The sequence below is a fragment of the Schistocerca nitens genome, chromosome 10 (assembly GCF_023898315.1).
Source record: "Schistocerca nitens isolate TAMUIC-IGC-003100 chromosome 10, iqSchNite1.1, whole genome shotgun sequence".
Lineage (NCBI taxonomy): Eukaryota > Metazoa > Arthropoda > Insecta > Orthoptera > Acrididae > Schistocerca > Schistocerca nitens.
In genome coordinates, this window is record NC_064623.1 from 72208524 (window position 1) to 72224895 (window position 16372).

General features: G+C 42.7%; 1 protein-coding gene across 1 annotated transcript in view; it reads right to left on the reverse strand.

Moving 5' to 3' along the window:
* The window catches only part of LOC126210544 (uncharacterized), a 157893-nt gene extending 143063 nt beyond the window's left edge, over positions 1-14830 (reverse strand). Inside the window, exon 1 of the mRNA XM_049939798.1 lies at positions 14700-14830. Coding sequence (XP_049795755.1) covers positions 14700-14773 — 74 coding nt within the window. The 5' untranslated portion in view covers positions 14774-14830. The remainder of the gene's footprint in view (positions 1-14699) is intronic.
* Between the last annotated feature and the right edge of the window lie 1542 nt (positions 14831-16372).

Sequence of the window (16372 nt, forward strand, 5' to 3'; positions counted from 1 at the left end):
AAAACGGAATCGTGTGAAGTGTTGCAAGGATGGTTTGCAGCTGTTCAGAAAGAATCCACAGGACTTTAAGCGTCGTTTCATCACTGTGGATGAAACATGGATTCATTACTATACTCCTGAGACCAAACAACAATCTAAACAATGGGTTACCAAGGGAGAATCTGCACCAAAAAAGGCGAAGACCATTCCTTCGGCCGGAAAGGTTATGGCGCCTGTCTTTTGGGATTCGCAAGGGATAATCCTCATCAACCATCTGGAAAAGGGTAAAACTATTACAGGTGCATATTATTCATCGTTATTGGACCGTTTGAAAACCGAGCTGCAAGAAAAACGCGGGCTATTGAACCGCAAAACGTCCTTTTCCATCACGACAATGCAGCAGCACACACCTCAGCAGTTGTGGACGCAAAATAGGATTCCAACTCGTTCCCCCCCCCCCCCCCCATTCTCCAGACTTGGCTCCCTCGGACTACCATTTGTTCCCCAATTTGAAGAAATGGCTGGCGGGACTATGATTTTACTCAAACGAGGAGGTGATTGCAGCTACTAATAGCTATTTTGCAGACTTGCACAATTCCTATTATTCAGAAGGGAGCAACAAATTAGAACAGTTTTGGATGAAGTGTGTAAGTCTAGAAGGGAGTATGTCGAAATATAAAAAGGGTTTACCCCAAACACGTAAGTAGTTTTTATTTCTGCACGTATCTTTCAAACGCCCCTCTAACTGAAGAACCCAACCAAATGTTACACCACGAACAAGTCGTCAACTCACACAATGCGGGCTCTCATGGGTGGTATTTGCTCAATTCCCGATACCTGTTTTATTGGCATCAGGCCGTGGCCTGATGCATAATTCTCTAGTTTTCGACACAATTTCTCGTGAGAAGCAGCGGTCTGGTTAAAAGTGCTTAAATATGGACACAGACAGTTTCGACCGCAAAAACATTTATCTCCGTCGTAACCAGTTTCAGTCAGTTTTTGACTCTGCTCAGACCCTCCTACTGAAATATGAATATAGAATGGATTTAGAGGGATGTCTGATAGTAGTTGTAACATACAAAATAGATGTCACATAACAAATATTAAAAAGGTGAAATTATACCTGTGATGGGAGGCGGTGGTGGTGAATGGAGCAGGTGTTGTAAGTCCACGAACGTCAGCTGCTAAGAGGGGCTTTTCCTTTTTTTTAAAAAAAAAAAAAGAATGTGGTGCTGACTCCAGCGTCATCGACGTGCCAATTTTGCTGCTTGTGTAGGGTGTAGGGTAAATGGTACATTTCTTCATTTATTAATCATATAAATGTAGTAAATGCGGAAACGTCTGCTATGGCGACGTCGTTACCAATTGTACCTTATTGCACGCTGGTAAAGCCATGCTAGACGTCATTATGACGTGTACATGCTGTATCGAAGACGACAAAACAAGTGACACGTGATCCTGAAGTGTCCTAATGAAGCAGCAGAAGAAGAAGAATTACTCATATAAAACAGGTCTTGGGCTCATATTTTGGTCCTTACACCAGCTTTGATGGTAGGCATACTTCACTGAAGGGGATATACTGCTTCACAGAGTGGTGAGGGAACGCCAGTTGACATAAATGTGAAGTACAGACCCTGGCAACCGACACTTGTGCCAGCTCTCTCGTTGGAATGTTCCTATCGTCTACAACTGCCGAGTTGTGCTGCGTAAGTTGTCGATCCTGTCAAACATTTTCTGTACTTTGTCTTTGATTTTTTGCTGCAGATACTCGTACTTTTCCTGTACTGCGTTGTGCAGGCCAATTGTGTGTGTGTGTGTGTGTGTGTGTGTGTGTGTGTGTGTGTGTGTCCTCCAGCGGGCTCCCAGTGCTAAAGATTGACACCTGTTTTTTGTCACCTGAAGTGATCTGAAATTCGTTGTATACGTCATTCCCCAAGACGGGGAACCATACACCAATGTAAGTTTGACTGTTGCTTTGTAAAGTCATATCTTCATGCCGGTGTTCAGGTGAGTGCTCTTGAAGAAAGGTACCAATGGTTGAGGCACGCATAGTTCCGCTTTGTTCTTCTCTCCCACTTGGAGTGAGAAGAGAGCTTTCTATCCAAACAGACCCCCAAGTATATCACTATTGGGGACCATGGGATAGGCTGAGCATTGATTGTGAGCCTCATATTCAGGAATGGCTTCTGTTATGTTAAAAATATAGCCACCCTTTTCATCGGGTTGAGAGTGATTTTGTTCATCAAAGCCCACTGTTCCATCAGGCCCATTTGTCACTGCATCCGTGTGATGAGGTGGCCCAGCTTTCTCCCAGTGGTTAGCAAGTGCGTGTCATCGGCGTAGAGGCTGACTGATACACGAGGTACAGCCAGTACATCATTTACATACGTGTCAAACAGTTTGAGAGACATGATACAACCATGGGGTATCCCGACCACCACCAATTTCATACCAGAGTTTTTGCCTGCAGTTCTAACGTAGAGCTGCCGCTCTTGAATTGTTTTTACATAACAATCTGATAACGGCGTGTCCTGGTGAAGCTTGAGGATGATATTGTCTCCCCATACTTTATCATACGCTTTTTCCATATCTAAAACAACTCCAATTGTCATCTTGCGTTTATTGAAGTTGTCCTGTATGGCTTCAGTAAATATAGTACAGCTGCCAACACCTAGCGCAAATGCGCTATTTTTCTGATCAGGAGGCATAGTATACCACTGTACTCGCATGCATCCAGACGCCTCTACCCACATATTCCACATTTGCTGAGCGAGTGCTCTGTTTTCTGTATGTCTGTATGTGCATGTGTCACAGATGGCTCTCAGGACCTGGTCCTCCCGCCAGTGGACCCAACTTCACACAGAGCACATGTTCAGACATAACATGTGGTTGGACCACCTGCGAGCCCTATACCAGATGCGACGTGTTGTGGGTCCACCTCTGAACATCGGTCTGGATATATAGTGTGCAGCAGATTCACACTTGAACACTAACTCGGATGTGGTATATTGTGGATCTGCATCCCAACATAGATCTGTACATTGTGTGCGGTGGATTCACCTTCAGATCCTGTCCCAGACATGGCATATTGTGGATCTGCATCCCAACATTGCTCCAGATATAACGTGCAGTTGACCCACACTTGAATGCCAACTTGAGTCTACTGCCAGTCCTGGGAACCATCCGTGACACATGCATATATATATACACAGACATACAGAAAACAGAGCACATGCTCAGAAAATGTGTAATATGTGTGTGTGTGTGTGGGGGGGGGTGTGTCTGGATGCATTCGAGTACAGTGCTACACTATGCCTCCCAATCAGAAAAATAGCGCATTTGCGCTAGATGTTGGCAGCTGTACTACATTTAAAAGCAATTTTAGAACACAGAACGAGAGGTTATTCATGAGCGCATCGGTGGAGCTGACATAAGATCGATAGAATTGCGAAAAATGACGAGAAAATACGTATAAATTGAGGGAATATACACCAAAATGTGGGGAAATCGAGGAAGTGCTTGCATGTCTTCTGGTTGGCACAGAACAATTTGTACATGGGAACAAGTATGCGACAGCAACAAGAATCATAGAAAACGTCGACGTGGAAGCAAAGGGAACTAGGGAAACAGTCACTTTTTTCCATTGAGGCAGCATTCTACTGTATGTCTATTGAGGTAACAGTGATACACGCGAGTTGACTACTGTATTTGACGCTTTTCAGGAAGACAGAAAACCATCTACCTCTAAACTTACATGCATCTGCGTTAAAGGATGACATAGAGTGGATGGGGCGATCGATTGAGATGGAACTGTAACGAGGTACAGTTTAATGGCAGACTGATGATGCATTCTAGGGAGGAAAATGTTCCTGCAGGTCTTTTGACCATTTTTTCCACTGTTCTGTCAGGATGCATCAGGCATGTGACAGTCGGTGTTCGACTCATATACTACCATGTGTTCTGTATGTGAATTACAGCACTGTCTACTCACAATCGTTAATTTAAAATCTCCCAGTCATCAGAGGACTTCCATCTCACTTGTGATGAAACGTGACCATCCTGTTGCGACACATTCCTCTAAACAAACGAAGATTTATGCGATGTACTCCACCCTCCTGTCATATCTGTGTCAAATCGAGACTTCAGTTTCAACTGAGATGATTCTAAGTTAGCGATACATGTTTGTGAGACACTGCATTCCCCATGTATACATCTGCTTGACGGATGTGCTGTTTACAGAGTTAGTGGCAGCATGACTTGTAATTTCACATGTTGGACACTGCTGCTATGCATTTATCTGTTTCCTTGTAAGAGGCATTCTCTGTTACTAACGATCATTTTATATAGTATTGATGTGGGCATAGTATACTTTCTGAGCCCTGATCGGATGTGAACAGTGGACGCTATACATATCTGTATATCTATACACATATCTGTATATATACATATCTGTATGTATCTATATACATATCTGTATATCTATATCATATATTGTGTATGTATCACACAGAGCCAATCTTTTAAGGAAATAGTTTTTTTTATTTTACAGTTGGTTACCATAGTTTATCGTAGAGAAACTTGCAGGACATATGTGTGTCATACGCTGAAGTTATACTACTTGCGTTGGAATAGTAACAGCACTACATTCCACATGACTGATAGGTCGGAAACTCCAGCGATCTAACATTATAGCCTGTTTTAAGTGCAGAACCGTGTAGCCTTAGGAATGTGTTTGTTTATGTTCTCTCTTACCAGTACCCTCCTGGTACTGATCCCAGACACCAGAAAAATACTTTAAAATTGACTGCGTAGTTAATTTACATAAAATGCTTCAAACTCCATTCGTCTGGGGCTCCATCACGCATAAAAACCACCTGTTTCTTGTTCTACTTAACCGTCTGCTATTATGTCACAACACTTTAAAATCTGATACTATACACCGATAAGGCATGCTAATGGGCGCATCTGGAGAAATCTTGTGCACTTGGATGGGTGAGGACACAACAAGCTGCATTCATTCACAAGACGTGGAATGTAGCGGTATACTTCTGGTCGGCTGCAGATTAAATCGGTAATGGTGTTGCACAGTGCGTTGATCAAAGACAGTGAGAGGGTGTCTTTCAGTCTCTAATTTTATCCTAAGACTGCGAGAATGCTCTGTGACTCCCATTTCCATAGAGATAGATCATAAATTAAGCACTATACTCGAAGTGCTAGAAATATGTAGAGCACTGCGAACCTTGCAGAACTAGCACTCCTGAAAGAAAGGATATTGCGGAGACATGGCTTAGCCACAGCCTTGGGGATATTTCCAGAATGAGATTTTCACTCTGCAGCGGAGTGTGCGCTGATATGAAACTTCCTGACAGATTAAAACTGTGTGCTGGACCGAGACTTGAACTCGGGACCTTTGCCTTTCGCGGGCAAGTGTTCTACCACCTGAGCTACCCAAGCACGACACACGCCCCGTCCTCACAGCTTTACTTCTGCCAGTACCTTGTCTCCTACCTTCCAAACTTTACAGAAGCTCTCCTGGTAGAGCACTTGCCCGCGAAAGGCAAAGGTCCCGAGTTCGAGTCTCGGTCCGGCAAGAGTTTTAATCTGCCAGGAAGTTTCAACCATCAAGCTGCTTGTACAACCCTGGTGTTAGCGCATATTTTTCGTACACTCTCTCAAGCGTGCTTGGGCGTGTACGCTTGCACAAGCGCGCTTGCGAAGTATGCTGCAGTACGTGTGGGTCCTCCTTGAGATGATTAGAGACAAAGTAACATACGTCAGAAAATTTAAAGATAATATCTCTGGAAATAATACGCTTGAGTAATTTTCTATAGGTTAGGGCGAAATAACCACCATTATGCAACCCTACACCCTTTCGATGTGGTCAGATCAGAATAATCACTGAAACACAATAAAAATATTAATGGAACTTACATTAGTATCTGTTTATCACTGCCAATACTGTTAAAGATAGACAGATGTCACTCTGACATAGACCTTGGACTATGCTACATGCCAGTCCGACAACATAACCAGTTTTCCAACTTTCATATTCGTTGGCTTCGCAAACTCACAACCAGACTGTTGCCTCCCAACCTAACCTAGGCCTCGGGCTACGCTACTGCTCATTCTGTCACCACAACCAATTTTTCTGCTTTCACATTCGTTGGCTTCGTCAATTCACAACCAGACTTGTCTTCCAACCTAACCCATGCCTTGGGCTACGCTATATGTCTGTCGACGCAACCGGCTTTTTTGCTATCTCATTTGTCGGCTTCGCCAACCCACAGTCAGAATGTCGCATTCCCACCTAATCTAGGCAAAGCTGGCCTAAAGGTCATAACAAAAACACCAATATGCTGTAACAGTCAGTCATCTACACAACACATGTAATTCATTTCTCATCCCAACCAAATTTCACTATTGTGTAAGATCTGCTTCCCATCAGAATGACTCAAAACAAAAATATCCGTAATTTAGACATAAGGCGTAATAACTTTAACATCAAAACGCCAAACTGCTTACATATGTCGATAGCAGGAACGCCAAAATGCAGCAGAAGTAGAAAATTAACAATGGACCGTCCATAAAACGTGAATTATTCGTACCAGTCCATCACCAACACCAACATTCCACATTCAACAATGAATTATTAATAATATTTCACTGTAGAAAGTGCTGTAATGAAGATTAACAAAACGGCAATATACTGTAATAGCAGAAACGGAAGATCGGGCGTCTACACAACGTATGTAATTTGTCTCTCGTTGGAACATAACTTCGATATTGTATACAAATTACTTACTATCAGACTTTCACATAACAAATTTCCGTAATTTAGACGTCTCAGCAACATTTGCTGCTACACAAAAACCGCCAAACTGTCTATATACATCGGTAACAGAAACCCCAATATGCAGCAGGGGTAGAAAATTAATAATGGGCCGTCCATAAGGCGAGAATTATTTGCAGCAGTCCGTCACCAACAGAATATTCCACAATGAATTATTAATAATGTTTCACCACAGAATGTGCTTTATATATGAATAACAGAAACAGTAATCCACTATAACATACAGTAATCCACTATAACAGCACAAGCGGAAGAACGGCCCGCCTGTACCATGTTTGTAATTCGTCTCTCATCGGAACAAAAATTCACCCTTGTACACAAATTACTTGCCATCATACTTTTACGTAACAAATTTCCCTAAGTTAGAGAGACCCAGTTATAGCCGCTGCAACATAAAATAACGCCAACTGCTTAAAATAGATGCACCCATAATGGAAACGCCAAATGCAGCGTAAGTAAAAATTTAATAAAAGGTCATCCATAGAACGTGAATAATTCATTGCTGACTGTCACCAATACAATAATCCCCATTTAAGGAAAAAATCATTAGTAATATTTCATCATACAAACTGATAGCTATATCAATAATAGAAACGTCAATATGCTGCAATAGTGAAAATTAAACAAAGGACCGTGTACACGACGCGAATATTTCTTGTGCATTCGTCACCACAAGTGAAATATCATATTCTGATCTTTATTTACACCTTAGACGTAGCTGTCCGACAAAAAACGAATATGTAAAGATAACGCAAGTCATTCGTATTTTATCGTTTTCTGGCTATCTAATTAGCTTTATCAAAGCTTTTCTCCAATTGGCTGGCACCAATGATACAAGCACAGGCGTTGCCATTATTTACACTATACCAAGAGCAGCGCGTGAACGCTCCATAGTAAATTTTTGCCCAGTTTGCTGCAACGAGCGTTTACCGCATCCCAAGTGGTAGTCACATCGAAGCAAAATGACCCTTCACACTTTAATGCGAAACTTGAGGCTGCTTGCTTCAAAATGACACCTCCACCGATTCTGTACATTATCTCTAAAAAATTTTATATCATTCCAAAGCTGTAAAGTCCTGTTTGACGCCCCTGCGGCACGCGGTCTAGGGCGTCTTGCCACAGCCCGAGCGGCTTCCCCCGTCGGAGGTTCGAATCTTCCCTCGGGCATGGTGTGTGTGTGTCGTTCAAAAATGATTCAAATGGCTGAGCACTATGGGACTTAACTTCTAAGGTCATCAGTCCCCTAGAACTTAGAACTACTTAAACCTAACTAACCTAAGGACATCACACACATCCATGCCCGAATCAGGATTCGAACCTGCGACCGTAGCGGTCGCGCGGTTCCAGACTGTAGCGCCTTTAACCGCTTGGCCACCACGGCCGGCGTGTGTGTCGTCCTTAGCATAAGTTAGTTTAAGTTAGAATAAGTATTGTGTAAGCTTAGGGGCCGATGACCTCAGCAGCGGCACTTAGGCAGTTTAGGGGGTACATGCGCTGATCACGAGAAAAGTACCTATTTTTGAAGAAACCGCGTACTTCTGAAGATACAAGCATATACCGGATGATCAAAAAGTCAGTATAAATTTGAAAACTGAATAAATCACGGAATAATGTATATAGAGAGGAACAAATTGACACACATGCTTGGAATGACATGGGGTTTTATTAGAACCAAAAGAATACAAAAGTTCAAAAAATGTCCGACAGATGGCGCTTCATCTGATCAGAATAGCAATAATTAGCATAAAAAATAAAGACAAAGCAAAGATGATGTTTTTTACAGGAAATGCTCAATATGTCCACCATTATTCCTCAGCAATAGCTGTAGTCGAGGAATAATGTTGTGAACAGCACTGTAAAGCACGTCCGGGGTTATGGTGAGGCATTGGCGTCGGATGTTGTCTTTCAGCATTCCTAGAGATGCCGGTCGATCACGATACACTTGCGACTTCAGGTAACCCCAAAGCCAATAATCGCACGGACTGACGTCTGGGGACCTGGGAAGCCAAGCATGACGGAAGTGGTGGCTGAGCACACGATCATCACCAAACGACGCGCGCAAGACATCTTTCACGCGTCTAGCAATATGGGGTGGAGCGCCATCCTGCATAAACATCGTACGTTCCAGCAGGTGTTTATCAGCCAGGCTGAGGATGATGCGATTCTGTAACACATCGGCGTACCTCTCACCCGTCACGGTAGCAGTTACACAACCAGAATCACGCATTTCCTCGAAGAAAAAAGGCCCGATAACGATAGATGTGGTAAATCCAACACATACCGTGACATTCTCGTCGTGCAATGGAGTTTCCACGACAGTTCTAGGATTTTCGGTAGCCCAAATTCTGCAGTTGTGGGCGTTGACAGACCCTCGGAGCGTGAAATGAGTTTCGACGGTCCACAACATGTTACTCAACGAATCGCCATCTTCCGCCATCTTTTGAAACGTCCACACCGCAAATGCCCTCCCCTTCACTAAATCGCCAGGTAACAGTTCATGATGTCGATTGATTTTGTACAGATAGCATAGGAGGGTATGCCTCAGTGCCAATCAAACAGTAGTGTATGGAATGCCGGTGCGACGTGCGACTGCACGAGCGCTGACTTCCCCGTGCATAGACGAACCCGCTACGGTCTCCATTTCTTCCTGAACTGCCTCAGCAGCATTACGCCTTGTGCTCGGTCGGCCACTACGGGGTCTATCGTCTAAACAACCCGTGGCTTCGAACTTCGAAATCATTCTCGCCACAGCTGCATTTGTCAACGGACCTTTACCCGTTCGAATCCCCTTCCTATGGCGATAGGATCCTAACGCTGAACTAGCACATTCCCCATTCTGATAATACTGCTTCACTAAAAGCGCCTTTTCAGGTAACGTCAACATGCTGCGACTGCTGGCGCATCTGATTCTCTCTCTCATTACAGCTTCTTTCATACACGATTGTCATGCGCAGTCACTGACGTTTTGCTGTCTAACGCCATCTGACGGACATTTTATGAACTTTGTTTTTTTTGGTTCTAATAAAACCCCATGTCATTCCAAGCATGTGTGTCAACTTTTACATCTCTATCTACATTATTCCGTGGTTTATTAAGTTTTCAAATTTATACTGACTTTTTGATCACCCGGCATTTCCTCACAGAGTTCTTTACCCATAGGTAATGCTTACAGTTTCATACATCCTAACCATGATAGCTATTGTTGGGTTTGCATATTGTTGCATATGGTATATGTCCCTGTTGCTCACAGTTATGTATCTTGATCAGTGCGCCCAACAACCTATATTTTTCTGTTGAGGCTGTCTGTTTTGAAGTATCGTATATTACTGTGTGTGCCAAAATGGCGAGAAATTTTCCAGATTTGAGTGACTTTGTAATGGAAGATTTATACCATGTTACGGAGAACACCCAAAGTTCTATACAATGGGCTAGGAAACAAGGTCTTTTGAAGAACGATATGGTGTGTGAAAATGGGAATTGTGTTGGATACAACGAGATGAAGCTGGAGAAAACTACAGGGGAAGATGGCGAAATTTGGCGCTGCTCCGTTGGCAGGGACTGTAGAAAGAAATGTTCAATCAGGATAATGTCATTTTTTGCTGGCAGTCATTTAGACATTTCTCAAATTTTGCGACTGTTGTAAGTAGGCTGTTTAGGTTTTTATGTTGGTAACGCCACATAGCGCTCTATATGAAAATCAGTGACTGTGCTGTGTGAAGTTTGTGCCTGGTTTGCATTGTTGGAATATTCGCTATTGTAGTATTGGGCAGTTGGATGTGAACAGTGCCTAGCGTTGCGCGGTTGGAGGTGAGCTGCCAACAGTGGTGGATGTGGGGAGAGAGATGGCAGAATTTTGAGGGCGGACGATCTGGACGTGTTTCCATTAGAAATAGTAAATTTGTAATACTGTATATCATGAACTGATATATATATATATATATATATATATATGATGACTTTTGAACATTATTAAGGTAAATACATTGTATGTCCTCTATCAAAATCTTTAATTTGTTAACTATGCCCATCGGTAGTTAGTGCCTTCAGTAGTTAAATCTTCACGTGTTTGTTGAAATGTTTCTTTACTTTGTTTCTGATTTTGTTCCATTTGTTGCTGTGTTTGTCTCTGATTTTGTTCCATATGTTTTTGATTTTGTTTCATTTGTTGCATTAATTGCAATAATAATGTGTTAGTGTCTGGAATCTGTTCCTCTATGATTTTCGGCAGTGCATTTGCACCGGCAACATTCGCATTTTGAAAAGCAGAAAATGTGTCTTGACTTAACTGAGAAAAAGGTGAGGCTTCAAAACCTGAATCTACGGTATTTGCAAGATCGTGTCCTGTCATTTCGGGTTCCTGGGGCGAACTGTTGCCGACCGATCGATCGACAATACTACCCTGTTCACTAGCTGTTTCACTTTCTTCTCGATTATTTATTGCCTGGTCCATTTCCCCACCCACAATTATTAAATTACCATGTTGAACATTAGTTAATTAATTAACGGTGGCGCTAACACATTACTCTCGTCTTTACTGTCATTTCTCAGTTTACTTTGGAGCCTAGTATTACGTTTTTCACACGCCATAATTGTCACAATATTTCACACGATGACACAGAAAAGCACAATTTGAAGAGCAAAATAAGAAAACACATTAACATAGCACTGAAAATAATATCTAGTTAATTGCAAGCGCAGCTGCGAAATACTTGATGCAAATCTACATGCATGCCACAAACGTTTTACTGTACAACAATGAAAAACTACAGCTACACAAGAGATTATCTCTACAACTATACACTAGCAATAAACAATAGCTAACCTAATTACACAAACTACAAGAAAAAATCAGAAGATTCCAGTGAGGTATCCTTGGATAAGGGTCGACATATGTAACATCCCCTTAGAAAAATTAATGAATTACTGTGCTCATAAACCTCTTACATTATTTGATTTTCAAACAAATGAGGAAAACTGAACGTACTCAGACATTTCTCTCTTTACTTATTATGATCATCACTAAACTGACACTATTTTTTTAGCGCAACGCAATCTGACTTTCAATAATCCCTACAAAAGAATGGCCCTGACTAACAATAACGTATACCTTTTATGAATCACTTACCACTCAAAAATCTTCGTTACTCAAACTACTGCAATACAGCGTGCGCCAATACTGCCAGCTGAATAAAAGATTCTAACTTCTGAAGGCACTGTATTACAAATTTACTCTTTCTGATGGACATAAGTTCAGATCGTCCGCTCTCAAAATTCTGCCATCTCTCTCCCCACATCCACCACTGCTGGCGGCTCACCTCCAACTGCGCAACGCTATGCGCTGTTCACATCCAACTACCCAACACTACAATAGCGAATATTCCAACAATGCAAACCAGCCACAGACTTCACACAGCACAGTCAGTGATTTTCATATAGAGCGCTATGTGGCGTTACCAACATAAAATACCTAAACAGCCTACTTACACTGTCTTACATGTGGGCTTTCGAACTCAATAAGAAAAAGTTTTTAATGAGGGAGCTCAAAATTGGCAGTGAGCAAACTGTGGTCGATTGGTGCCAATTTTGTAGGGATATCTGCCATGACTATTTCTTAATAGAGCCAATAGTTTTGGGCGGCCCTGGCCATACTGTTGAAATAGACGAGAGCTGCTTCGTCAGGAGAAAGTACCATCGAGGTCATACAGTGTGAGAGGAGCAATGGGTCTTTGGTGGTTATGACGTTGAGACAAAGCAAAGCTTTATGGTTCCTGTGCCACGACGTGATGCTACCCATTTGCTGCCAATTTTACAACAGTATGTTTTGCCTGGAACCACAGTAGTTTCTGATATGTGGCAAGCTTACAACGCCATAGGTAACTTGGGCTAGTATCATCTGACTGTTAATTATTCACTTTATTTTGTCGATCCCTTTACAAACGCAACCGCAAATCACGTGGAGTCAGTCTGGCAAAAAGCTAAAGAAAAAAATAAAGGCATTTTGGAACTCACCGTGCTATGCTGAATAACTACCTGGTGGAATTTCTCTGGCGTCAGCATTTTGGGGACAATTCATTCCACAATTTCATTGAGCATGTTCGAAAAATGTATCCTAATGCTGCAAATTAACTTGAGGTTGCTGTTTTTATATAATCTGTGATTCGAGCTTTAATGTATATCTGTGCAAAATAAACAAATATGCTTTTCTGAGAAAATTTTGTTATTAATTCCATCTTTTGGAAAAAAAAGCTTTTGAAATTCCGTGCATATACATGCAATACATCATTTTTGATAAAAAAAATTTTGAGAGAGTTCCTTGATCTTTTTTTTTTGCATCCATATGAAAATAAGTACTTTTTTGCTAACACAATGTTTTAAATAAATAATTTTTTGGTATTGACTTGTGATGTATGTTATGTTGAAAGGGAATTAAGTTTGGTACAGTTAATTCCCTTTCAACATAACATACATCACAAGTCTAGCTCTAGGACGGCACCGACACCCCGCAATTTAGCACGCGAAAAACTACAGCGATGCGCTCATCACGTATCCTTACAAAATCCAAGAACAGAGAGCCAGCAACCCAAAAGCGGAACATTAACCACGCGCAACGTGCGGGTTTGCGGGATGCTGATCTCGCCCTTAACCTCAACACCAGTTCAAATACTAGTCAGCCTACACTCTTGAACCACCATACACATGCCTTCAGTTACTGCATAGAAAGCCAATGTGATAGGCAAACAGACCAGCATACGATAAAAGCTTAAGCAATTTCCTTACTATACAACCCTTATGAATAGTAGCAGTAATGTTTTTTTTAAATGTGAGCACACCCACAATCAAAAGACAAACAATGCCAATCATAAGGACAGTAGCACATAAGCAAGTAGCAATGGCAACTTCCGCTTAGATTGGCTACAAATCAGCGTGTGATTTAACACACCAGATATCAGTCATTACAACATAACCATCAATACAATAGCAAATTACTCACACGTGTACGCCCCCACGATTTCGATTCGCAAAGCCATAGACAAAATGTGGAGAATGTATCACTTAGACCAACATAATGGTGCTCCCTCAGTTACCCCAAATAACTGACTTCCTTAGTTGCACAGCAAAGAACCAGACCTAATGAAACCACCACAGTTTTCGCCTCTAAATTGTCACGGTAGAAGTGAGACTCAATCACAAATGTAATTTTACATCACCAGTTCCCGTATAGTCAATACAAGCGCCTGATTTTCACCCATTTATAACGGCTGGCAGCAACATCATACGGAAAAGAACGTAGACACAAGCTCTTATCAATTCTCTTCTCCGAAAGCAGCCACCGCAACTCTCGGGAACCACTGGGACATCCAATGCAAAAATCGTTACTCCTTCACACAAATTACAGGACGCCCGCTTCCCGCTGCTTGCTACGGCGCCTTCCGTTCAGAGCTAAATTGTATATCTCCATGCGATAGTTCCGGTCCCACACTCGCTGCGTCAACCCGACAACCGTCTTCCACCACATCACGGAGCACACTCCCCACAGGACCTCGCCTCATTACTCCTCGAGTAGGCCCCAGAGGGCGCTGCTTACCGCCCTGACCGTGGCAGGAAAGATAAACCACCAGAGTGGCACTATCGATATGAGCCGCCACGGCTCACTTATATCTTCAGAAATACGCGTTTCCTTCAAAAATAGGTACTTTTCTCGTGATCAGCGCATGTACCCCTTAAACTGCATAAATGCCTCAGCAGTTTGGTCCCATAAGACCTTACCACAAATTTCCAAAAAACTCACCCTGCCCATATTTTTTTTAAGTCGGAAACTGTTTCTGTTCAGTCGACTTTACGTTAGGGCGTTGCGTTGCGTGGTACTCACCGTCGTCCGGCCTGGCGTCGGTGCACATCCTGGTGAGCAGCACGAACCTGCGGTCTACGATGGTGGAGGAGCATGCGCGGCCGAAGACGGCGGCGAACGCGGCGTAAGGGTACATGCCGCGGTCGGCCAGTGTGCCCTTGTAGATGCGCGCCTCCGGCCGATCGGGAAACTTCTCTGCGCGGCGCCGTATCAGCCGCAGCGCCTCGGCTCCCTTCGCCAGCAGCTCGGGGTCGCTCTCGGCCGACGCCGGCGCATACGCACACGCCGCAAAAAGCGCCAGTGCAGCCAACACCCAACGCCGCATATCTCTCGCTATAAGCGCTATTAGCTACACTGCCACACTCCGCGTGTGCAGCAACGGCTTCGGAACCGTTCTCCCACTCCTCAGCTTGCCCAAAACACGTTCTCCACGCGCGTTGTTCCGCCACAGAGCATCGTCAACTAACTGAAAAACACGCACACCAGCTGGTTTGTGCGCGTCCTTCCCCAAGAGGCGTAATTCGATTGTTTCTGCGCTGCGGAAGTAAAGCGAGACAGATGACGTTCGGAACCGCTCAAACACGCCATAGATGATACACACCGCAACTGACGTCTCCACTGTCTAACATAACCAGGCCTCCACAACTGCGCGAGTGGTCGACTGTGAAGAGCGACTGCGCGAGTGGTCGACTGTGAAGAGCGGACAAATTGAATAGCTGGGCGGCGGCCATTAGAGTGGTAAACTGACGCGCGGAGTTCGAATGTTTATACATCGCTTTTGGTTATAAAATGCCTTCCCTTGAGTTAGGTCACAAACATAATGCCTCATTTAAATACGTTACAATATACTTTTTAATTTATTAACAAACAGCGACTAGTCACTGTTTATGAATTTATCTTACGTACTACATGGAATCTGCCGTAGCTAAAAGTTATGTACTGGACCCCTAGCATTTTTCGTAGTTCATTTACGATAGATGTACGCAAAATGCATCAAAATACTCGAAGATTTCCCCACTATATTAATAGATATTTTCTGACTCTACCTTGCTTTAGATTTTATGACGAGAAGTGCGTTATATATGGCATAGTGCTTTGGCAACTCACGACCAAATTATCAAGTTTCAACATAATCTAGACCATGAAAACAGTACCGATCATCCAACTTTCTTCAAAATGATCAGAACATATAAAATGGTATTCTGTCGGTCGGAAATCTTGCCTCCTGACAGCGTGTAACCATTTTTGTAACAGCTGTGGTTTTGAGAAAGGAAACCTGCAAATAGATGCACAGACGTTATGCTAATACCCTGTTACAAAAACATTTATTAATCAAGTGCACTGACATACAAACAACTTAAAATATTCACATATCTGTGAAATGTAATATTCGTTCCTTTCTAGAATGTATTTGTACAATTAATCGCTGCACAACTCTTCACCATTGTACTTCTTTTGATTGGAACGTACAGACAGTAGAATTACGAGTAACAAATACTGTATGTACGCCCCAACAAATATACAACGTTGAATCAGGGTCTTCATAAGCAACAATACTACACAACACGTCGGACTACAACCACTATAATGGCGTCCAGCTGAAGGTTCAAATTATCCTTCGACTGCAGCGCCATCAGTGAGTCTAGTTATTTTTTACAAGGTCTTTGAACATAACAGTCGGCACATTTCACCTC